The 24,260-nt window shown below is 40.1% G+C and overlaps 1 protein-coding gene and 1 long non-coding RNA gene across 4 annotated transcripts in view; one reads left to right on the top strand and one right to left on the bottom strand.

Moving 5' to 3' along the window:
• Positions 1 to 348: 348 nt before the first annotated feature.
• Positions 349 to 24,260, top strand: part of STIM2 (stromal interaction molecule 2) — a 178,786-nt gene continuing 154,874 nt past the window's right edge. For 2 of the 3 annotated variants that reach the window (XM_032135447.2, XM_032135446.2), the window contains exon 1: positions 12,862 to 13,432. In XM_032135447.2, the coding sequence (XP_031991338.1) occupies positions 13,021 to 13,432 (412 nt within the window). In that variant the 5' untranslated portion in view covers positions 12,862 to 13,020. Of the gene's footprint in view, positions 908 to 12,861; positions 13,433 to 24,260 lie in introns of those variants that run through there. The other variant, XM_058430140.1, reaches the window with a different exon arrangement.
• On the bottom strand, positions 11,878 to 12,581 carry LOC131381656 (uncharacterized). Its single transcript, XR_009210534.1, has 2 exons — positions 12,413 to 12,581; positions 11,878 to 12,107 (listed from the first exon to the last, which is right to left on the bottom strand). It is a non-coding gene; the product is annotated as an uncharacterized LOC131381656 (long non-coding RNA).

Raw genomic sequence — 24,260 nt, 5'->3', positions numbered from 1 at the left:
TCCTAGGTGACTTGTTATGTACTCCAGGTCTTAGGAAAACCCAACTTCCAACATAAATACAAGAATTTTAGATCGTCAAATAAAATAGCTTTTCATTTCTCTTGAATATTATCAGGAAAATGAGAAGTTCTAGCTAAGTGGATTTTCCAGAAGAATTTAATTTCATGAGTCCCAAAACTTTGAAATATTTAAAGCATTGTAATGGAAATCCTTCTAAACTGTGTTATATAATGCTCCATCTTCTCAAACAAAATATATTGCACAAACTGGACATTTGTATTAGTGACTCAGGATCATTATTACAAATATCCATTATTGTAAGAATAGCTGAAGAAGTTATTCAAATCTGTAAAACTGCGATCCTATGCTAAATGGCTGTAGCCAGCTGTGTTTTATAGTGATACGGTTGCTTTTTTGTGTTTTGTTTAAATAATTTTCCTGTTTCTTTCCTTTGCTGTCAGGTAACTTTTATTAATGTTACCACTATTTTTTTCTACTTTCTGCTTTTCTCCTTAATAAACTACGAGAAAGCATGAGGAACTCTTTATGAGTAAAGTTCTTGTGTGGGTGGAAGGATCCCTTGGGATGTTTTCAGGTGTTATAAATCACAGTTCAGATTGGCTGAAACAATGAGGGAATTCATTATTTCACATACCAAGAACCTCTGTTTTGTATAGTTGAAATTAAATTATACCTACAAGTCTTATCCTGTTTTTTTGCTTATTATAACAGACCATTTTCCTATCATTAAAATCCTGTATAAATATTCTCATACATAGCATTTCACCATATTAATGAAATCAACAAGTATTTGCTGAGTATCTTCCACGTGTCAAGTACAGGAAGATGGTGGAGATGAGATGGAGAGCAAGAACAGCCAAGGTCCCTGGTGTCCTGGGGCTGCCAGGTTAGTGGGAATGTGCCATCATTTATTTCACCATTATATTGTTTCTGAGAGTCGTTTTGGAATTATAAATAAAGTTCTGATAAACATCTTTACATAAATTTTGGTCTATTTCCACAAGAGTCATTTCAAAAAGTGTAATTACTGGGTTATTGTAAACTTCTATGTTTTTTCAAGGCTTTCCTTATTGTGGTAAAATATAAAATAAATAATATAATATTGACAATTTAAACTATTGTTAAGTGTACAATTTAGTGGCATTAGATACTTTCACAATGTTGGGCAACTATCACTATTATCCATCTCCAGAACCTTTTCATCATCCCAAACTGAACTTCTAACTGTTAACAATAACTTCCCATTCCCTCCTCCCCGACCTTGGCAACCACTACTCTACTTTCTTTCTCTAGAAATTTGACTATTCTAGGTACCTCATTGTACTAGTCTTTTCTCATGCTGCTAATAAAGACATACCTGATACTGGGTAATTTATAAAGAAAAAGAGATTTAATGGACTCACAGTCCCACATGGCTGGGGAAGCCTCACAATCATGGCAGAAGGTGAAGGAGCAGCAAAGGCACATCTTATATGGTGGCAGGCAAGAGGAGAATGACGACCAAGTGAAAAGGATTTCTCCTTATAAAACCATCAGATCTTGTGAGACTTATTCAGTACCATGAGAACAGTATGGGGGAACCTGCCCCCATGATTCAATTATCTCCCACCAAGTCTCTCCCACAACATGTGGGAATTATGGGAGGTACAATTTAAGATGAGATTTGGTTGGGGACACAGCCAAACCATATCACTTCTATAAGTGGAATCATATAATATTTATCCTTTTGTGTTTGGCTTTTTTCACTTACCATAATGTTCTCAAGGTTCATACATGTTGTAGCATGTATCAGAATTTTATTCCTTTTTAAGACTGAATAATATGCCACCGTGTATATATCTAAATCTATACCACATTTCGTTTATCCATTCAACTGTTGATGGACATTTGAGTGGTTTCTACCTTTTGGTTATTGTGAATATCATATTTTTTAATGGCTGTGTAAAATGGATTGTACACATATAGTTTACTGATAGTATATAAGTAATTCTGTTTCAGTTCATATGCCATAATTATATTTTTAAACCTTGTTAATAGGAGAAAAAAACTTATTGTCTTAACTGGCACTTCATTAGTCAAGTAGATCATTTTTCAACTGCTTATATTTATACTTTTGTGGAATGTTTGCTTATATTTTTACCTTTTTAGGCATCAGAATCTTAAGATTTTTCTTATTGTTAAGAGCTTTTTCAAATATAAAAAATTCTCATTGTCAAATGGATTGCACATATTTTTCCACTTTATTTTAACATTTTCATTTTGAGCTTCTTTTTGATATGGAGAATGTTTTTCATTTTAATGGAGTCAAATTTATCAGTTTGTAAATTATTTAATTTATTTTAAGCTTAGAAAATTATTTCCCATCGAGATTATATTTCTTTATCAAATTTTTGCATTCAACACTTTACCCATCTGGAGTTGGATATATGGTGTAAGATGATCTCCATTTATTTATTTATTTTCTTAAAAACTAAGCAATATCTATAGATACTTTTTAGTGCTAGTCTTAACCTTTCTGCTACACTGGACACTGCCAACCACTCTTATTGAGAGTATGTCTACCTTCTCTTTGCTCACTCTCTCCTGGTTCTCCTTCTACACTCTTGTTACTGATTTTCAGGCTCCTTCATTCTAACTTTCTCTGCCTGCTCCTAAGATGGATTTCAACCCTTTAATCTTCTTTTTGTACATTCTCCCTACTCAGTAACCTGCCACTTGATCACAATTCCAGCTTCCACCCATACACCCATATGTGAATGACACCCCCCTTTTTTTGGCAGAAACTCCTACTTGGGTTTTGAATCTATGTGTTCAGTCACTGCTGATTCGTTCAATATCCACCAAATAGTAACTGAATGCCTATGTTACCAGGCCCTCTTCTAGCCTCAGGGGATAAAATGCCTACCTTGATGGAACTCCCATTCTCGTGGGAGAGATGGACAATATTATAAGCTCAAGTAATCTATAATATTTTAGGTAGTGATAAGGACTATGGAGAAGGCCAATGCAGGCATGGAAGTTAAGCATCTGTGGGTGGATGTGAGGGTTACAATTTTAAAGTGAGTTGTCAGATAAGGCCCCACTGAGAAGGGACATCTGTGCAAAGAGCTGAAGGAGAAAGATGAGAAAGTAACTATTGTGAGTATCTGTTCAAAGAACGTTCTAGGCAGAAGGAAAAGCAAATGCAAAGTCCCCGAGGAAAGGCTGTGCCTAGTTTGTTCTAGGACCGGTGATGAGACTGAATGGCTCCAGCAGACTGAATGGGAAGGAGAGCAATAGGAAATGAGGTCAGAAAGGTAACTGGGGCCAGATCATGCAGGGGCCTGTTGATCATTATTGCTTTTACTCCAAGCTGTTTAAGGGTTTTAAAGAGAGAACATGACCTCTTGCGGATGCATCAGAAATAGACACTGGAGGGCACAGGGAAAAAGCATCTAAGAGAAAATCGCAATAACCCAGGCAAGAGTTGATGTTTGCTTGTACCAGAGTGGTACCTGTAAGGTGATAAGAAAAGATCAGATGATTTTTCTGTATCATTGATAGAGTCAACAGGATCTGGTGAATGTGAAGAAGGATAGAGCAGTCATTGACTAAGATGGGGACTATCAGGAGAAGTAGGTTTTGGGGAAAATACCAGGAGCATGGTTTTTGAGCATGTGAATTTGAGATGCTAATTATGCATCCAAGTGGAACTATCAGTATCCACTATCCGTATGAGTACAGCTCTCAGTTGCAGTAATGGATTTGGTAGTCATTAAGATACAGTGATATGGTAGTTAATTTTAATATCACTGGGCCACAAGGTGCCCAGATATTTGGTTAAACATTAGCAATGGAATTGGTAGACTGAGTAAAGCAGACTGCTCTTCCAAATATGGCTGGGCATCACTCAATCTGTTCAAGGCCTGAATAGAATGAAAAGGTGAGGAAAAGAAGATTCACTCCCTCTCTGCATGACTGCTTGAGCAGAGACATCAGTTTTCTCCTGCCCTCAGACTAAGCCATACCGCTGGCTCTCCTGGGTCTCCAGCTTGTCAACTACAGATCATGGGTGTTAGCTTCCATAATCATGTAGCAAATTTCTTACACTGAATCTCTGTCTCTCCGTATTACATTTAAATGCTTACTTTACTTTTGTTCCTGCATGTACTAAGGACATGTGCAACTAAACATAACCCAAATTCAATAGACTCTTCTTTTTTATTCTTCACTTGTATCTGTAGAACCACCATTTTCATAGAACAGGAATGAACACTGAGAAGAAAGAGTAAACTGTTACATAGGTTTAAGTTTCTACATGGTTATTAAAATTTTACAGCAAAGTTAGCTTTGAGCTCCCTGGCAGCCAAAAAATAAATGCCATTTATCAAATTCTCAGAAGCTCTTTTGCTGTTGTTACTTCTTTCTTCCATTTTATAACAGTAAGCTGCTAGCTTTTCCAAAGATCCTGTCCCACCCATTTCTTCTCCTGTTGGTACACATTAATGTAGCTTTCTTTCATCTGTCTAATCACATTGCCTATTATATAGAAATAGGCTTTTAGGCTTACATCTTTCAGATAATATGGTGTACTAGGTGTTTTCCAAGTGGTTCAGTATTAAAATACACAAACAGTCGCTGGGTGTGGTGTCTCACACCTGTAATACCAGCACTTTGGGAGGCTGAGGTAGGTAGATTGCTTGGGTCCCGGAGTTTGAGACCCTGTCTCCACAAAAAATAAACAAAAATTAGCTGGACCATCATGTCGCACGCCTGTAGTCCTGGCTACTCAGGAAGCTGAGGAGGTGGGAGGATTACTTGAGCCCAGGAGGTTGAGGCTGCAGTGAGCTGAGATTGTGCCACTGCACTCCAGCCTGGATGACAGAGCAAGACTTCGTGTCAAAATAAATGATACACACACACACACACACACACACACACACACACACACAGAGGCCTCATAATGCCAAGAAAGATCTATTATCCAATTATTCACATGAAAATGTTGAACACAATATGGCTGTTCTTCAAAGACTACATATTTACTCTTCCGTAAGAAAGTTTTCACTTTATAGATTTAAAAAGGTTCAGATATTACTTCTGATTAGGATGTCTTTCCTTCCTCTTTTTCTGGTTAGCCTTTAATTTGGTAATACCTTCTTGACCTTCAAAGTCATTTTAACTGTTATTTCCTCTAAGAAATCTTCCCTAGTGCCCCAGTTGGACTGTGGTTATGCAGCATTCTATTTTTACCCTGATTATCACATTTTTACTGTAAATACTTGTTAATCTGTCTCCATCATTAGATGGAACATATCTTGGGAGTAGGTGATCTGTCTCTTTAACCTCAGATGCCCAGCAAGTGACTGGCATTAGTAGTCACTTGATACATATATGATGAAAGATTAATGCCTTTTGCAAATGAAAGAGCTTTCATTTCAAATTACCACACAGATAAATGAAGATCCTCTTGTTGTTGGGTGAACCACTAAATCCATATTATGCCAACTTTAAATCCTAAATCCATTTCTCAAGTTCTAGGGTCACCCAAACATACTTACATCTGCAACATTTGGTTGACTCTAAGAGAAAGTAACATTTTCATTATTTTTTATAGCCAACTTATGTAGAAAGTTTTTTAGGGATTGTACTTACATTACTATTGGTGGTTAAATCATATTCTCTGCCACTCTACAGTTTGATTGGCTGCTATATGCCAGGTACAGGATCAGATACTGTAAGTATCTCATTTAAGCCTCAAGACAGTCTTGAGATTTAGGTTTATTGCTTTACTTAGGCATTTTGTGGGTTGTATTGTGCCCTCTCCCAAATTCATATGCTGAAGTCCCAATTCCCCGTACCTCAGAGTGTGACTGTATTTGGAGATAGTTTATTTACAGAGGTAATCAAGCTAAAATGAGGTCATTAGGGTTGGTCCTAATTCAGTGTGGCTAGTGTCCTTATATTTATAAAATGGGGAAATTTGGGCCTGGCGCGGTGGCTCACACCTGTAATCCCAGCACTCTGGAAGGCTGAGGCGGGTGGATTGCTTGAGCCCAGGAGTTCCAGAGAGCCTGGGCAACATGGTGAAACCTCATCTCCACAAAAAATAGAAAAATTAGCCAGGCATGGTAGCACATGCCTGTAGTCCCAGCTACTTGGGAGGCTGAGGTGGGAGGACTGCCTGAACCAAGAGGGGTTGAGGCTGCAGTGAGCCATGATCGTGCCACTACACTTTTAATCATTCTTCAAAATGATTTAACTGTACCAGAGATTGTGGAACCAGCATTTCATGGTGACAGATATTTTTAAACAATTAACAAAGCATAAATAAATAAAAGAAATATCTATCTTTTCGGTGCTATTGTATGGCTGTGAGCTCCTTGGATTCTGGACTAGAAATTAGCTTACTAATTTTTGATCTTAGCACCTAATATAGTACCTGACCCTAAAATGCATTTAATATTAGATGTATGAACACAAAGGGCTTCTCTTAGTTCACAATGCCTTGGTTCTCCTATGTCTTTGCCATTATCATAAAGTTGAGCCCAGCTTACGTGCCTCCCTGGATTTACTTGGTAATAGTTTTATGTTGAATGCTATTATTACTATCCAGGAACTTTACACCATAATAGCATCCTTACAGGTTGCAGAAGGGATGTTTCAATCTTCCTTGGAGCGTGGCTTGTTGAGCTCTGTGGCTGCGTTGAAGGTAGGAGCCAAGATGTGATGTTCCCCTTGCTCCAGGTCTCTCAGGCTGCTTTAGGGCACAACTTTAATAATGCCTGGTTAATGCCTTGAATCTCCAGCCTTTTTTTCCCCCCCTGGGCTTTCCTTTTGTTACAGAGGTGGTAGACGCTCCTGGGAAACTGCAGGCTGCAGGTGGACAGTGGGGAGTGCTCCTGGCACCCATTCACTTGCCGGCTCAGCTCATGCATGGATAATACCACTGCTGTTCAGGGATCTGGCTTCTCTGGCAGCTGCCTGGAGCGGCAGGTGGCATGACTGAAAAGTGCGGGGGAGTTTGCATCTTCTGCAGAAACCTTTGACTGATGGGAGCCAAAAGTTCCATTTTTCTCTCTTCTTGTCGCACTGTTCCAAAACAGAGTGGTCTCCACTGTGGAGGCATCGTGAGAGACTCAGCAGCCAGCTCAGTGGTGCGTTGCCTTGATATTTTTCTGCCTCCTTCTGTGCGTGGCTGATGTCTCCCTTCCCCTCACTTTTGCTTCACTGGGGTTGAAGGAATTGTTGAAGGAAATCCTACTCTCTAAGGAACGGTTATATGGGCCTTTGCATCAGGTCCTATTTTCTAGAGAACCTTTGACTGTCACTTTAGGCATATGGCCCTGTAAAGATTTCTGTGTGTGTACCTTTGTTGTATGTGCTCTTGTAGATTGTTCGTGTATTCTTTTTGTCTGCTTTCCTTTTTTGCACAATTCAACTCAAAACGAGCTCTTGTTTTTCATACCTTAAGGGTTTAAATTATAATAATAGTTAACTATGCACCAGGCACCTTTACAATCATTTTTACTTTACAACAACCCTCTATCTAGGTATTAGCATAAGGACCTGGTTTTACTGGAACAAAAATACAGGAGTTCCTCACCTTATGAAGGGTTTAGGTTTCAGATGGCCGTACTTATGGCCATTTTTTTTATACATTCAAACTTAAGGAGTTGAAATTTCCAGTCCCTGGACAGATTTTCCACAAAAGAAGAGGGAGGTGGGCAGCCCTTTGAAGCTTTTAAACAGGCCCACTTTTCTTCTCCTTGCTGATATATGTTGTGTGGCATCTTTTTCTAAAGTAGGTGTTTTGTATACTTTAAGATTGAAAGTAGGTAATTCCTTTTTAGGTAATCTCTTCAAGTGCTGTAGGGACTTCCTGCTTCATAACTCACAGACATTATGAATGTTTTTAAAATTAATTTTTAATTGACAAATATTAATTGTGTATATTTATGGGGTACAATGTTCTGAGCTATATGTACATTGTAGAACAATTCAACTGAGCTAACATATCTATTATCTCACTGACTTAACCTTTTTTGTAGTGAGAATGTTAAAAATCTATCTTTTTAGCAATTTTGAAATAGACATTAACTGTGGTTATTGTGAAGTACAATAGATCACTCAGACATATTCCTCCAGTCTAACAGTAACCTTGTACCCTTTGGTCAGCATCTTCCCTTTCCCCAACCCTCTCCCCATTCCCACTTACCAGCCTCTGGTAATCACCTTTATACTCTGTTTCTATGAGATGAACTTTTTTTAAGATTCCACATATGTGGGGTCATACAATATTTGTCGTTCTACGCCTGGCTTATTTCACTTAGCCTAATGTCCTCCAGTTCCATCCATGTTGCAGTGAATGAAGAATTTCCTTCTTTTTTAAGGCTCTATAGTATTCTACTGTGTGTATATACCCTATTTTCCTTATCCATTCATCTGTTGATGGACATTTAGTTTGCTTCCATATCTTGGCTATTGTAAATAATGCTGAAATGAACACGGGAGTGCAGATATCTCATTGACATACTGATTTCCATTCCTTTGGATATATACTCAGAAGTGGGATTGCTGGATCATACGATAATTCTATTCCTAGTTTTTTAGGAACCTCCATACTACTTTCCAAAATGGGTATACTAGTTTACATTTCCATTAACAGTATACCAGTGTTTCCTTTTCTCCACATCCTCATCAACACTTATTCGTCTTTTTGATAATAGCCATCATTTTCTCACCATTTTCAATTGTGATGATCTTTATTCAGCTCCATCACAATTCTAGTCCTCTTTTTATGGAAAATGTCAACATTCCTACTGCTTCAGCACCTGTCAGTTACCATGTGATCAATAATATTCATGTAACACCTCAAATTAAGCAGTATAGAGCAAACATATCCTATTTAATAATATAAACGACTCACCCCACATGCCCTCTGACTGCACTGGACTTTAGCGGGCAAAGTTAACTTGCTTCTGTTGAGTGGCTTTTAAAAAACTATGTTAGTTAAATCTAGAGTTTTTAACTTCCTACCCTGGATGCAAGACACTTAAAAAGACTTCCTTCCTCTGCTCCCAAAGAAAGCAACAATAAAATTTTCCATCTTCACTACACCACTTGAGGATTATCTCATGCTTTATTGGGTTTAGGGAGCAAGGGTCTTGCTAATGAGTTACTTCCACGGTGTCACTTTTATTCCTAGTGCTTTATTAAACAATTGAGGACCCCATTTTTATGCTAGGGCTTCATTGATCGAATGGAGCCATCACATTGTCTATATCACTTTAGAGGTGTTTCCAAAGTTCTCAGCACCTCGAGTCTCTTGTTAGCGTTTGTCGAGAGTCAGCGGGAAAACTCGGTACCTAACAGGGTTTCCACCAAAGGCAGCTCTCCGAGGGGCTTCACCATCAAGAGCAAGCGAACCAGGCTGGACCACCCTGCTGGGTCAGTCCCGACATTCCAGGGCCACGCGGGGAAGTCAAAGACGGGAAGGAGACGATCAGTGGGAGGGCGAGGCGCCGGAATTCCCCTCTTCTATACCTCCACCCCTACTACCGCCCCACGCCCACCGCCCTCCCCACTGACAGCCCGCCGCGCCCGCCCACGCGGTGACGTCATCTCGCGGCGGCCGGGCGCCTAGCCCGCAGAGTGGGAGCCGGAAGCCCGGCGGGCAGCGGCGCGCGGCGTCCCGGAACCCAGGAGCCTGAGAACTCGCGCACCTGGGGGAAGCCAGCAGGAGGCAGTGGGCATGCGCGGGGCTGCGGTGGCGCAGGCGCCCTGCCGCGCCCGCCGGCCGGGAACCGGTTCTCCGAGTCCGAGCTGGCGCGCGCTGTGGGCTGTGCGGGAGCGAGGGGAGAAGAGGGAGATAGGGAGCCCGACTCTTGGGAAGGGCAGGCTTGCCTCTGGGATGGGGAGGGGCCGGTGCACGGATCCCGCTGTGCGTCTGTGCAGGGCGCGCCCAGTAGTTTGGGATTTGCAAGAAAATGCAATCAAACAACATGGGCAGACAAAGTACGATGCGTTTATCCTAAGCCAAGAACACGCTTAGAATGCGCGCCCAGAGCCAGTTCTCCCCAAGGGATGGCAACGCACCTGTGTGCCGGGTTCCGCGCAAGGGCTTTCCCTGTTTATTCTCCCGCCGCCGCCAACAATCTTGTGGGGCGGGCATGGTTGGATCCCCAATTTAAGAGTAGGGAAACTGAGGACAGATTAACCTGTCTGCACGTAACACAGCTGAAAAGTGGTGGAATTGCTATTTCTTTCAGGTTTGCCTGATTCTAGAGCTCGATGCTGCCCATCAGGTGTTTGAAGTCATGATTTGGTGAAAATGGAACAGTGAAGACGTTCTGAAAAAAAAAAAAAAAAAAAAAGGCATATCATGAGGTTTGGACATTGAGAGGTATAGGCTGGCTGTAGGAGTCGGGTAGGTGCCAAGGAAAAGGGCCTCAGGGTAGATTTTGAATGGGATTTGGCGACAGGGAAGGAGAGAAAGCTTTGGGGTGGTGAGAACAAGGGAGAGGAAAGGGAAAACAAAAGCGTGGAGGTGGGAAAGGAAACCTGGGGAGAAAAGTAAGCGATTGCCTCATTTGGAGTCTTGTGTTTATGTTTGGCTTGCAAATAGAAGCATATATAATTCTAGGGTTGGGCTTTTCTTGCCAAGGAATGGATTTCCTCCTTTCTGTTCTTAGGTTTATGCTGTGATGCACAGTGACACGTACCTCTGTTCAGCAAGGTGCATTCTGGCTATTCATTTAACAGCTGGAAACTTCTATACCTGCGGCAAAGATGATCGGCGGTGGAGGGTTTATTCCTGGCCCCTGGCCTGCCTGGCCTTGGTCTTTTTAGTGCTTGCCGGATCCCTAGTTCCTTTCCGGTTCCAGTAGTGAGAGGAATAAACACTTATAACTCCAATACACTCTCAATGTCAACACCCTCCCTATCTTTAAAAGAAGAAAAAAATACTAAATCATCTTTGTTTAAAGAATCCTGGCCCCTGTGATTTGTTAATTTGTTCGTGGTTTTATACTGTTACTGCTGTAACAGTTTGCACTACACCATTTAGCAACTGATTACTACCTTGTATTAGCCTCTAATTGTTTAATGGGTGTAAATTTTATCTCCTTAAAAAGATTGTAAGATGCCTTAGTCATGGGACTGTGCTGTTTATCTCATAGCCCTGACTGCTGACTTAATTGCCTTTTTCAAGTGTCTCTTACCTAACCCTCACCACTAAGTACCCTGCCTGGCACATACTAGGTACTTAGTAAACATTTAATAAATGAAATGATGCCTCCTGGAGAGCAGGAACAAGCTTGTTATTTATATTGTTCTGGTCCCCTAGCAGAATTATCTTCTCTGGTGGGCACTCAGCACTCTGGTGTGACTTCATCGCTGTGCCTTTCAGCAGGGGAAATATAATCTCCCTGTTGCCCTATAAAGAATTGCCACCTGAACACTATGCCCACAAGAAGTCTGCTGAGAAATAATTGTTGATAGATTGACTTAGCCTCAAAGATATCCTTGATTCTTTTCTAAAGTGTGCATCTGCCCTTCCACAATAAACGATATTTGTGGTTATCTCGGCCAGGCTACCTAAGAAATACTTTAGGAGAATGTAATTTGAGTATCTTCTTGGCTTGAGAAAGCAAGCAAACAAACCAATAAGCAGAATCAAACCAACAAAACCCAATAGCAAAAGGATCTTCGTGTTTAATAACCCTATCTGTAAATTTTAAACAATTTTGTGTCCCTGGGAGAGCGAATGCCTCCTTGCGTGTGAATTTCCAGGGCTTTTAATTTATAGTGACATTACATTCAACACTTCCTTTTAAATTTGAAGGGAGGTGGCCTTAAAAATCTGCTGGCAACTAGTTTGGATGAGAAAGATTCCGGTTCTTTATTTATCCAAAGCAATGACCAGGTCTGAACAGGATTTACAACAGAGAGCAGATCTTGGGTGCACAAGAACTTTGCTTCATTCCAGGTTGGCGAAAACGAGTCAAGTCTACATCATTGTTCTGTCAGCCGGTTCAGGATACAGCACAGAATCGATGGGATGGGATGGGGGTGGGAAGGTGATGAGTTCAGGTAAATGTCTATACCTAGGAGAGTCAGAAGCTAGAGTAAATTCTCTTAAATAGGCCTTTTCAGTGGCTGCTAAATCTCGCTCATTTCCCATGAATTAGCTGTGGGATACTGGGGACAACTTCACATTTCTGGGCCTTCTTCTCCTCATTCGTAAAATGGGGATAACGATAATTTTCGAGTTATAGCATGTAAATGTGTAAAACGGTTAGAGCAATGCCTGGTACACTCACACATAGCAGGCGCTTTGTGAAATGTTTGGCAAGTAAATAAAGCGCTAAGTTATGCTAACCGCGTCTAAACAGCCACTTGTAAGCCCTACCTATATTGAAATTACGGGGATGCTGCTGTTTTCCGATTGCAAGATTTTCCTGATCCATGCAACTCCACGAGGCTGAAACGCGCCCTCAGGATGTGGGACGTCTGGACTCTTCTCTCCGCCCCCTTGTAGCCCCCACTCCCCCTCGCGGTGGTGCCGTGAATGAGGGAGAGGTACACGTCCCCCTTCTTCCCCGCCCCCTATCGTCGCGGCTCGCTAAAGCGTTAGCAACCGCCCCGCGGTACTACCTTCCGTCCAGGAACGCCTCCGGGGCGGGGCTGGGGTGCCGCGCACGCGCAGTACAGCAGCGCCGCGCCTGCGCTGTGGAGGGCCTGAGGGAGGCGGGGGATTGGTATGCGAGCGAATGTGCGAGGGGAGGGAGGCGTCCCGGCGGAGCGTGGTACTACGACCAGCGCGGGCCGGAGGGGGAGGGGGGATGCGCCGCGGCGGCGGCGGCGGCGGCGGCGCGGGCGCTGGGGCTGGTGTTTGGCGGCGCCAGAGCAGCGGTTCCCGGTCTCGCCGCAGCAGCAGCGCGGGTGTCGTGCACTGCCTGAAGACGCCGTACCTTTCTACCCCTCACCTTTTTTTTTTTTTTTAAATAACCGGAACCAATGAACGCAGCCGGGATCAGGGCTCCGGAGGCCGCCGGTGCCGACGGGACCAGGCTGGCGCCCGGCGGGAGCCAGCGTCTGAGGCGGCGGGGGCGGCCGGAGGAGTCGCCGGCAACGGTGGCGGCGCTTCGCGGAGCGGGCGAGCTGCAGGCGGCCGGGGCGCCGCTGAGCTTTCACCCGGCTCCTCCTCGGCGCCCTCATCCCGCCTCGACTCCCGGCCCAGCCTGGGGTTGGCTGCGGCGGCGGCGGCGCTGGGCTGCGTTGCTGGTGCTCGGGCTGCTGGTAGCCGGAGCGGCGGACGGATGCGAGCTTGTGCCCCGGCACCTCCGCGGGCGGCGGGCGACTGGCTCTGCCGCAACTGCCGCCTCCTCTCCCGCCGCGGCGGCCGGCGACAGCCCGGCGCTCATGACAGGTGAGGGGCCGGGAGGCGGCGGGCGGGGCTCGGCGGGCCACGGTGGGACCCCCCATTCCGTGCAGAGGCCAGCATCTCTGCCGGACGTCCGCTATTCCACGGCCCCGGCCAGGGCGCGATGCGGCGCCCTGGCTGCTGCTTCGTCGCGGTCCCCTGCACTCCGGACGTCTTCCGTTTTCACCCCGCCACGCCGCCCTCGCCGAGCCTCTCGACGGCACTGATTCCCCTTCCTTCAGTCGGGCTCTCCAATCTTCCAAGCTGAGCAATGCGGTGGTTTCTCTTTCGTGCTGCAGAAGTGCCAGCAGGGTCTGCAGGGCACTGGGCTGATTTTTTTTTTTTTTTTTTGAAGCTGCTAGAAAAAGTCAGCAGCAGCATTGCGGTATTGAGTCTACCTCTGGTGCTGCTTTTGCAAAGGCAGCTGGCAGCGAGTCTCACCGGTTCAAAGCCCCGCTTGAGCACAACGTCCCAGGGGAGCCTGCTAAAGGGAATTCTTTGAGAGCCATAATACCTAGTGATATTAGTGGTTCCGTGTTAGTATGCAGAAATGCCTAAGTTTACTGTGCATTTTTTTGTGGGGTCCGTTTTAAGTGATGGAAAGTGTTTGGTGGTGGGAGCATCACTGGGTGACAAAGGGTGCAGAAACCTCAGCAGGTAACCAGAAATTATACCTAAAATTTGCAAAGTGCAGCATACTCGGGGCTTGCAGCTAGCAGCACAGTTCTGATAGACTGCACCAGCACCTTTTTTTTTTTTTTTTTTATATAGAACGTTCTCGTAATTGAAAACTTGGAAACGTGTTTTGTAAGGTTAAGTGCAGAAATGTATCCTTTTAAAAGCCTTCCGGTGTTATGTACAACGGATCAGTTGTGGTTTAAGTAAAAGTTATGATATAAGGACCCTGAAATGATTTCTTTGGGAAAAGTAATGGAGCTAAAATAATGATTTTTTTTTTTTTTAGTATTTCGCTTATTTTTAAAGTAGGTCTGTAGATTTCCTACAATTATTGTAAGACTAAAAAGTTTAAAGTGGCACAAGATGACCCGTGATTAATTTAACCAAAATGATGGTCCAGCGGGCGTCTGGAAGTTACTAACAGCTTCTCTGACAAGTGCTCAGAAACTATATTCTTTAAAGCCAAGCAGTTTCTCTGGGTTCTATGATAGGATATTTACTATTCTAGAGAGAAGAAGGATGTTGGTAAACTTTAAAAGCTTTGGAGGATGTAGAGTATAGAACATAATGGTCAGCATGTTTAACTTTACCCTGAAGCATATCACACCTTATTAAATGGAACTTGATACATCAAACCTACCAGTCGGGTAACTGGGATAAAGTGATTATAGAATAATCAGTATTAGGAGCATAGTATAGTTTGAGTGAGAAGATAGGTCAGACAGCCTTATGCTTGAATAATATTTATTCTCCAAATAAAAATGTGGCAAGTAACAGTATAGTGAAGAATAGTGATTATTAGGAAAGTTGATAGATAAGACTATAATTTGAAGATTTAATGCCTCATGCAGGAAGGGAAGGAGCAGAAATATTTAGGCTTCTAGAAGGTGTAAGTGGTTCTAGGTTTCTGGAGTAGAAAAATTTGGTTAATACATAATTGGCTAATGCTCTGTCAAAAAGTAATTGGTAAAAAGGCAAGCAATTCATAAAATTTAGTATTTATTGACTGCTAATAAGTATATTTTATACTGTGTAGATCACATCAAGAAAATTGCTCAGATGGAACTTTAATAAGCCATTTACAATCCTTTTTAAGACTTAAATTTCTCTATACTTATTTAAGGCATTGGGGGAAAAAGGTGATTCTTATTGAAAAAAAATCCGATGTATCACACAAAATGAGTTTGTGCCATAGGGCTTTAAAATAAGTTTGCTAGAAGAATACCCAGAATTATTTCTAATGTTCTTTTGCTTTCCTTTTGTCAGAATATTGATTTTTAACAAGTTAAACATTTCCACTTAAAGTTTAAATCATAAAACTACACAATATACAAATTAAATTGTTATTTTAATAAGTTGATGTAAAAACAGTCAATAGCACCCATATAGGCACCCATATAGGCACTTGGTAAAAGTAAATTGAAAATCTATGATGAAGTTAGAAAATATTGAAAATTTCTTTGAACTGTATGGCCTCTATAGGGCTCTTTCCCATTCTTAAGATTGTATGAATAGTGCTTTCTTTTGTGGTTCTATTTGTAAATGTTATGCAAAGCCTAGAACCTAATTTATTAGCATTAGTGTACACTTCAGGAAGTAAAACCATAGACTGAATTTACAAAATACTGTGGTGTGGTGTCATATTCTAGGCAGCGTTAATGGATAGAGATGGAGTAGAGCATCAGTAATAGGAGAACTAAACCTCACGTGAATTTTGAAAATTGAAAATTTTTGAAAGCATTCTGAGAGAAGAAATGGTCTCTTTGGCTCCTGATTAAAGTTGTGATTTAGCTGTGAGTATTCTTAATAGCTCTGCAAAATGACAGCCAAAATCACTTTTCTGTTTTCCTCTCGAGATTGGCATTTTTAATACTTACCTTTAGAAGCTCCGTAAGAGTTAGCCTTTGACTAATAAAATGTGTAAAACATTCTTTTTCACTGCAGTTTGCCTCTCAAGTGTTTTACTTCAGGGATTTAGTGTACTTTAAGAGTAAATTGCCTTTAAATTATCCTGTGTTTATTTGCTCAAATAAACTGCTATTGCTCAAAACTATACAAATCATCCAAATAAACAGACCCATTGTCATAATGAATACAAGTTTATATTTTCTTTTCCTTTTTAAATATTACCTTTTCAGAGTTCACTGTACAAATGTTTTTGACGAGACGGAACCAATATTTATAACATTATATAGTAAGGGTTTTAAATTACATACACAGCACTTATTATATATTTAGGGCACTTACTTTGAAAGTGATTGAAATTTAAAGCAAGTTAGGGATAGGTGACTGAGAGCTTGGTGATTGTATTCTAAAGCAGTGCTTTAATAACTCAAAACAATACTTTTTTTTTTTTCCTTCTTTGCCTAACAGATTTAGAGTTGATGAATTGATCCCGGTAGGGAGTGACCAATCTCACCCAGATAGGGTCGCTGAGAAATAGCTTATGAAAGGGAAATAAACAAACAAAAAAATGCCAAATAATTGAAACATTACATTATTTCTTATGGAATTAATTGTTTCAGAATTTTTAATAACAAATTTTAACTGAAAATATTCGCCTCTATCCTTTTAAAGAATGAATTAAAGTACATTCTTTAGTGCCTGTATGAAGGTTTTATGTTAACTGTAATACCATTTCACTGATTTGGCATGTTATTAGAAATATACATATATAAAAACATGTATCTTAGAAGTATTAAAATCTCAGTTAAAATTTAATATATTCTTAGTTCAACATATAATACCATTTATAATGGCCACTTTCCCCATTACTGTTACACACATTTGTGTTGTGGGGCTTTCATTAATTTAGATGGAAATAAATTAGCATGACTGTCATTGGGAAAATGTTAAACTGAACTTTTAATGAAATCAGTTGTATTCCTTATTTATTTTTATTAGTAGTTGGTTTGCCTGTGGGATATGTATGTTGCTTTCAGTAATATTTTACGAATAACTTACACATGTTAATGTTTCCATTGTGTCTGTAGACTCAAAGTGGATTCAGATAGCCTGAGAGACCTTTTGTTCCTCTTGTGACGTTGCTCTTTCTGAACTTCCTAAAGCCATCATTTACTGTATCCTCTTTCTCTTTCCCTTTAAGTATCATTACCAGTTCTTTTCTTCACCAGTCTTTGGTCATTGCTGTAGTTGTATTATTGTTGCTAACTACAGGATTAAAGAATCTGTTCATATCCATTTGATCTATTTGATTCTGAACATTTAAGAATTGGTAGTAATCTAATTGGTCTGGAAACATTGCATCCCTTGGTACTCTTAAGAATACCATGGCAGGCCGGGCGCGGTGGCTCAAGCCTGTAATCCCAGCACTTTGGGAGGCCGAGGCGGGCGGATCACAAGGTCAGGAGATCGAGACCATCCTGGCTAACACGGTGAAACCCCGTCTCTACTAAAAAAAAAAAAATACAAAAAATTAGCCGGGCGTGTTGGCGGGTGCCTGTAGTCCCAGCTACTCGGGAGGCTGAGGCGGGAGAATGGAGTGAACCCGGGAGGCGGAGCTTGCAGTGAGCCTGGGGGACAGAGAAAGACTCCGTCTCAAAAAAAAAAAAAAAAAAAGAATACCATGGCAGAACTGGCCTCAGTTGGGAATCTTATAGCACAGGAAGAATTCAGAGGGCCAGTTAGAAAAGTGGATCCAAGATTTAGCTTCCTTTTATGCAAAAGGAGGACACAGGATCATTTAGCTTGCCAAAGGCTTGCTTTGTGGCTGGATACATGCTGGTGTTTTCAGATTAATTTAGGCTCTTTTCGCGTAATGATATCAAGGATTTTTGATAGTGGCCTAATCATTGATGATAATTGTGGTGTGAACACTTTCACAATGATTGTCAGAGATCTGCATTTATGTAATATGATAGTTAATGTACATATTGGCTAAGCTAATACTAAAACTAACTGCTAATAATGTGGATAGTAAGCCATTTTTGACATTTACTGGAGTTTGGCCTTTACATCATTAAGATCTACCTAGGAATTTACTTCTGAATTGATCAGATTTTATTAACTAAATAATTATTAAGTACAAGCAGAATAACACAAATGAGAAGTGGGAAAGAATTTAAAAAAAGAATAAGATGTAGGTCTCACCATTTTGGACTCAGACTAGGTAATAATAGGCACATTTATTAAACTATTCCTATGTGTTAGTATTGTGCCAAGTGCTTTTTATATTATACATCACTGTTTTTGATTCTGAGACTAATCCTGTTAGATAGCTACTGTTTTTTTTTTCCTTCCAACTTTTATTTTAAATTCGTTTTAGATTCCAACTTTTATTTTAGATTCACATGCAGGTTCATTGCCTGGGTTTATTGCATAATATTGAGATTTTAGTTACCAATGATCCCGTCACCCAGGTACTGAGCATAGTACTCAATAGTTTTTCAACCCTTACCCCTCCTCTTACCTCCCCCACAAGTAGTCCTCAGTTTCTATTGTTGCTGTCTTTATCTTCATATAGTAGATTAGGAAACATGCTGGATGATCTTAAGTAACTTGCCCAAGCTCACATCTAGTAGGTAGCAGAGTTAGAGGTTGACCAGGGTTTCTCTGGTTCCAAAGCTTGGATTCTTAGCTGGTATGTTGTATGCATCCTTATACAAACAATATGCGATGGATTGTGATTAGCACCACAAGGGACTGCAAAGTGTAGGAGAAAGGAAGAGGCTGTTAGAGATTATTACCTGGAGGAGGGCAGGATTTGAGCTGGACCTTGATGTATAGGTAGGACTTCTAGTGGAGTAAAGGGGGTAAATACTTTTCTTTAGAGTTAAGTATAAGGTATATGTAGAGTAATGGGGAATGCAAGAAGAAAGAAGGTTGGGGCCAAATTATCAAGAGCTTTACAATTCCCTAGTCTATTCAGTATGTATCAAAATGTCAGCACATTTAAAACTGGGGTACTCGGCTGTATACTGGGAAGAATGAGACACCCAGGACAAATATGATACCTTTTCTTGGCATATCCATTTTATTAGATTATTTGAGAGATATAAAACTATTTGAAGGTTTCTAAATATGCACGTTAGGGAAAATGTACATATATTTTAATTTTTAAGGTAAAAGGCATTTTGAACTTTCAGAGTGTTTTGTTAATAAACTCTTGAAGTTGCAGATCTATATCCTGTCATTAGGAGGTGAGAGGCATTGTGGTTTTTGAAGATGGGGATGACGTCCTTTGTGTTTGAGAAAGCTAATTCTGGGTGGATGGCAATGAGGAGATAACAGAGATAAGGATGCCAGTTAGGAAATTATTTAGAAGGAGAGGTCTTGAGAATTCTAATTATTGGAGTGGCTATGAAAATGTTTAGATGAAATTTTATAAAATCGGCTTTATTCTTAGCATAGAAAGGAATCTGGCTATTTATATGAAGTCTAAGAAATAAAAATTACCTTTATCATTAAGCATACAGAATTTATAGAATGATTTAAATTAGTGTAAGCCCTTGAAAAATCCAAGAAGAAACACACTATTTGTGATAGAGAATCTTCTTTATTTCAAATGTGCCCATTTCTTAATATAAAGATTAGTTTTTAAAAAAATGTAATTGGGCTTATGTGATGATTTACAAAGTTGTCAACAGAAAAACAGTTGCAAATGTATTTGCCAGTTGTTTTACAAATAAAACAAATACTTTTGATATCCAAAGACAATATATTTGCCATAAAATGCTTATATAAAGCTTTTAGAATTCCATGTATTAAAAGGATAAGTGTTTCCAGACTGAACTAAAGTTATAAGTCAAGAGTCGAAGTCTCTCCTGAACCCTTAGCTGTGAATAACAATATTTCAGACTACTGGCATATTACTTGTTTCAATATTAACTTCCAAATTTCATTGTTGTGTGAATTTCAAGCTTAATCTATAGATGATTATTTCTAATGCCAAATCTAAAAGGTTTGTTCTGTTCTTTAGCCATCTAGATCTTTATATTAGTATACATTGGATATTCAGTCTTTCTTGACACTGTCTAATTCTACCTTCTGTAACTGTTTTCCTTGACTAGTTTCATTGTTGCTGATTTTAAGGGTGGTTCCCTCTTAAGGCTCTGTTCTCAGCCTCCTGTTCCTCTAGTCTAGCTGAACGTTTCCTCCTCGGAGAACTTCATTACTAGGAAAGTTCTAAATTGGGGGTAGGGAACCCCAAGCCAATGATTGATTTGATTTTTGGCTTTATTTCCTTTGGCCCTTGGTGCGATATAGCACAAGCATCATGGCTACAGTCCCGAGAGTAATTTCCTTTCTGCTAGGCTTTGTCAGCTCTATCCTTTAAAGTGAAACAATTTCAGGATTAAGGCTAGGAGCAGTTGCAGAATGTTCAATAATGTCTATTCGGTGTTTTCATAAGATAGTGGTAACTCCCCTCCAGTACTTACAGGCTGACTGGAGCCACGGAGCCTGGCAAGCGCAGTTTACTTGAACTAACATTTCATCTCAGAGCCCAAATACCTGTATCTGTCTGAGTGTTTCTTTTTGCATATGAATTTGTTTTTATGTGTGCTTATGGATCTTGGCCTCTGTGTAACTTTTTTTTCTCTAGTCATTTTCACTTTCTCTACCTCTTTTTGATCTTCCTAAACTTGATATTATATGGAACTGAAACACCTCAAAAACTATTTTATTGAATTAAGTGCTGGGATTTTAATTCAAAAAATGCTTGAAATGAATATCTCATTTATGTGATTACAGAATACTAAACAGCCTTATTATAAGCAGCCTCATCAAAACCCCCTAGGGTAGTGAAAGTGATCTGTAGTTTCTTACAATATTCTCAATAAGTAAAAAGGCTTTTTAAGCCCTTGTTTGAAGTTTTTGTCTCCTACTCAGCACACTGCAAGTTGCACAGGCCCATGTTTTCTATTACTGTCTTTTTTTTTCTTTCTTAAAAAGTCTGATGTTGGATAACTAGATAATCTTAATCCCCCTTCTTTATTCCTATTGTCCAGCAATAAATCTCTAGCCTTTTCATTAATGACGTATATGTAATTTTTGCTCTGTTTCCCCAATGCCTTGAACCATTGTCATGTTTAGCTCTTATTTCTGCTTTGCCACACATATTCAGACTGTATTAATCCTCGCCATTTCTTTCTTCTGGGTACCATATTAAGAAAGAAAAGCTAAAGTGCAATTGTAGGTACCCATGGCTATTTTTGAATTTGCATTTGTAACTATACCCTCTGATGTTTATGCCGTGTTTGTTTGGGGTTGTACGCTGTAGTTTATGCCTGTAATCCCAGCACTTTTCGAGGCCAAGATGGGCAGATCACTTGAGCCCAGGAGTTCGAGACCAGTCTGGGCAACATGGTGAAATCCCATCTCCTCAAAACATACAAAAAAAATTAGCTGGGCGTGGTGATGTGCACCTGTATTCCTGGCTACTCAGGAGGATGAAATGGGAGAATCACCTGAGCCTGGGGGAAGTTGAGTCTGCAGCGAGCCCTGATCAGGCCACTGCACTCCGGCCTGGATGGCGGAGTGAGACCCTGTCTCCAAAAAAAAAAAAAAAGAAAAAAGTTTGTTTGGTTCTAGGTCTGTTATATATGGGTCCTAAAAAGAACTATAGAGGGTTAAAGTGAGAAAGCCAGTCGTTGGTGAATATATCTGTGTGTGCATAGAGTTTTAAACATTATTTAGTGACTATTTTGTGTCAGCTATGGTATGAATAACTGGAAGTATAAAGATGCTGAAATTGACTATTTAAAAACATTTATTTATGTATTTATTTTTGGAGATGTAGTCTCACTCTGTTGCCCAGGCTGGAGTGCAGTGACATGATCATAGCTCACTGCAGCCTCAAACTCCTGGAGTCAATCAATCTTCCCGCCTCAGCCTCCCAGGCTGTGAGGCACCACAGATGGCTAATTAAAAAAAAACTTTTTTTAATGTAAACCTGAAAATTGCCTGAGAGTGGATTGCATAATCTAAAAATATGAAAATATGTATAAATATTGTGTTTCTTAAAAGGCCACTACTGTGGTAGCTTATCTAGTATCCTTGCTACATTTACTGAAAATACCTGTTAGAGATATCTGCACTGCTGTGTTCTTTTCAGCATTTTTCACAATAGCCAAGATACGGAAACAACCTAAACGTTCATCAATGAATGCATAAAGAAAATGTGATACATATGCACATGCACCATGAAATCTTATTCAGTGTTAAAAAAGAAGAAAATCCTGCCATTTGCGGCAACATGGATGAGTGTGGAGGACATTATGCTAAGTGAAATAATGCAGACATAGAAAGACAAATACTGCATGGAATCTGAAAATATCAAATGTACAGAGTAGAGTGGTGGTTACCAGGGGCTAGGGAAATGAGTAAATGGAGAGATGTTGAAACTTCAAGTACAAAGATGCAGTTATGCAACATAAATAAGTTCGGAGATCTAATGTATAACAGTATGACTGTAGTTAATAGTATCATATACTATACTTGAAATTTGTGAAGAGGGTAGACCTTAAGAGTTCTTAACATACCAAATAAAAAAGGTAAGGATGTGATGTGATGGATTATGTGAATTAGCTTCATTGTGGTGAATATTTCATAATATATGCATATATCAAATCAAATTGTATACCTTAAATATATCTACTTTTTGTCATGCCTTACTGAAGTTATAACAAAATATATATTAGAATATTTAATGGAAGTTTTTGTTATACATTTGCAGTATTAAAAAATAAATCTCCCTTCCCCATTCTTTGGAACAAAGTATAATTATAAATAACTATAGTTAAAAAAAATTTTAACTGATATATGATAGATATACATGTTTTCAGGTATCATTCCTTTTTCACTCTTTTGTATACTTTATTAAAAAACAAGCAAGCAAACAAAAAATTTCAATGAGTCCTATGTGCCAGACACCAGTTGGGTGTTTGGAATTTCAAGATCAGTAAGATATTCACCCTACCTTGTAGTCTACTAGAAGGCATACCCGCTTAAAGGGTGATGATACATTGTGATAAGGGTAAAAGGGCCTAGGGCTATGTGCTGTATTTTACTGAATTACAAAGATGGAGTTGCTAATTTTGATGTGGAGATGCAGGTTATTAGTAGGTTATTAGTGAATCCTTTTTTTTTTTTTTCTTAAAATATCCAGAGTAGAAGTATGTGCTGAGAATGTATGAGTTTGTCAGATAGAGAAAGGCATGGTGGAAAACCATAGGTGTGAAGTGAGGAAGCTGGGTGGGGAGTGACGATTATTATAGGCATTGACATTTGAGAATGCTAAATATGGTTGTGAATTACCAAATACCCAGGATGACAGAGTCACTGCTGGGCCCGTTCGCAGTGCAGCATCATCCGTTATTTGCATGTGAGATTTAAATTTTTGCCAGGCACTTTGTATGTTTCATCCAACTTAATCCTTAGAGAATCCCTGTGAGGTTATCTCCATGAGTTAGTACATATAACAGAAATTTAGGATTGCTCTCAAATAGTTCGTACTTTAAAAATCCCCCCGTGCCAAGGATCTTTATGTTAAAGCATAAGGTATATATGGAGTTGAGTCAGGAAATGAGGCTGGAGAAGTAGCAGATACAAACATTGTGATTAATGTTACATTCTAGATCTTTATTGTCCAATGGCCTTATGAGTTTCTCCTTCATTTATTTTTGGTAAATAACAAAATTTGCTATTAAATATTCTGAAATCTTGGAATACGACTCCTAAAATATATCTGAGGCCCAATAATTTGTCCTTTTTAAAATTAAACTTTGACTCGGTTTGTTCAGTTTGACTCAGCTTTTTGATAAGTGCATAATTTCTGTTTGGGTTTTGTTTTCATAAATATAAGGACGACAGAATGTAATTTTAAAGAAGCACAGCATCTTATATCTTGAACTTTTATCTGGCCCATAAGTCTGTTTTCACCCTTTTTTTTTTTTTTTTTTGATAGAGACAGAGTCTGAGTATGTTGCCCAGGGCTGATCTCAAATTCCTGGGCTTAGGAAATCCTCCCACCTCAGCCCTGCAAAGTGCTTAGATTATGAGTGTGAGCCACCATGCCTGGCCCGTTTCCACTTTTGTATAGTGTGATGAAGAGCATAGCCTCTAGACTAGGGCAGGATTTCCTGAGTTTGAATCCCAGTCTGACAGTGGTTTTGTAATTTTGGGTAGATGATTTAGT

Source organism: Hylobates moloch, unplaced genomic scaffold (genome assembly GCF_009828535.3).
Source record: "Hylobates moloch isolate HMO894 unplaced genomic scaffold, HMol_V3 SCAFFOLD_17, whole genome shotgun sequence".
Lineage (NCBI taxonomy): Eukaryota > Metazoa > Chordata > Mammalia > Primates > Hylobatidae > Hylobates > Hylobates moloch.
Note: the sequence above shows the minus strand (reverse complement) of the source record. Positions and strands in the feature narration are given on the sequence as shown.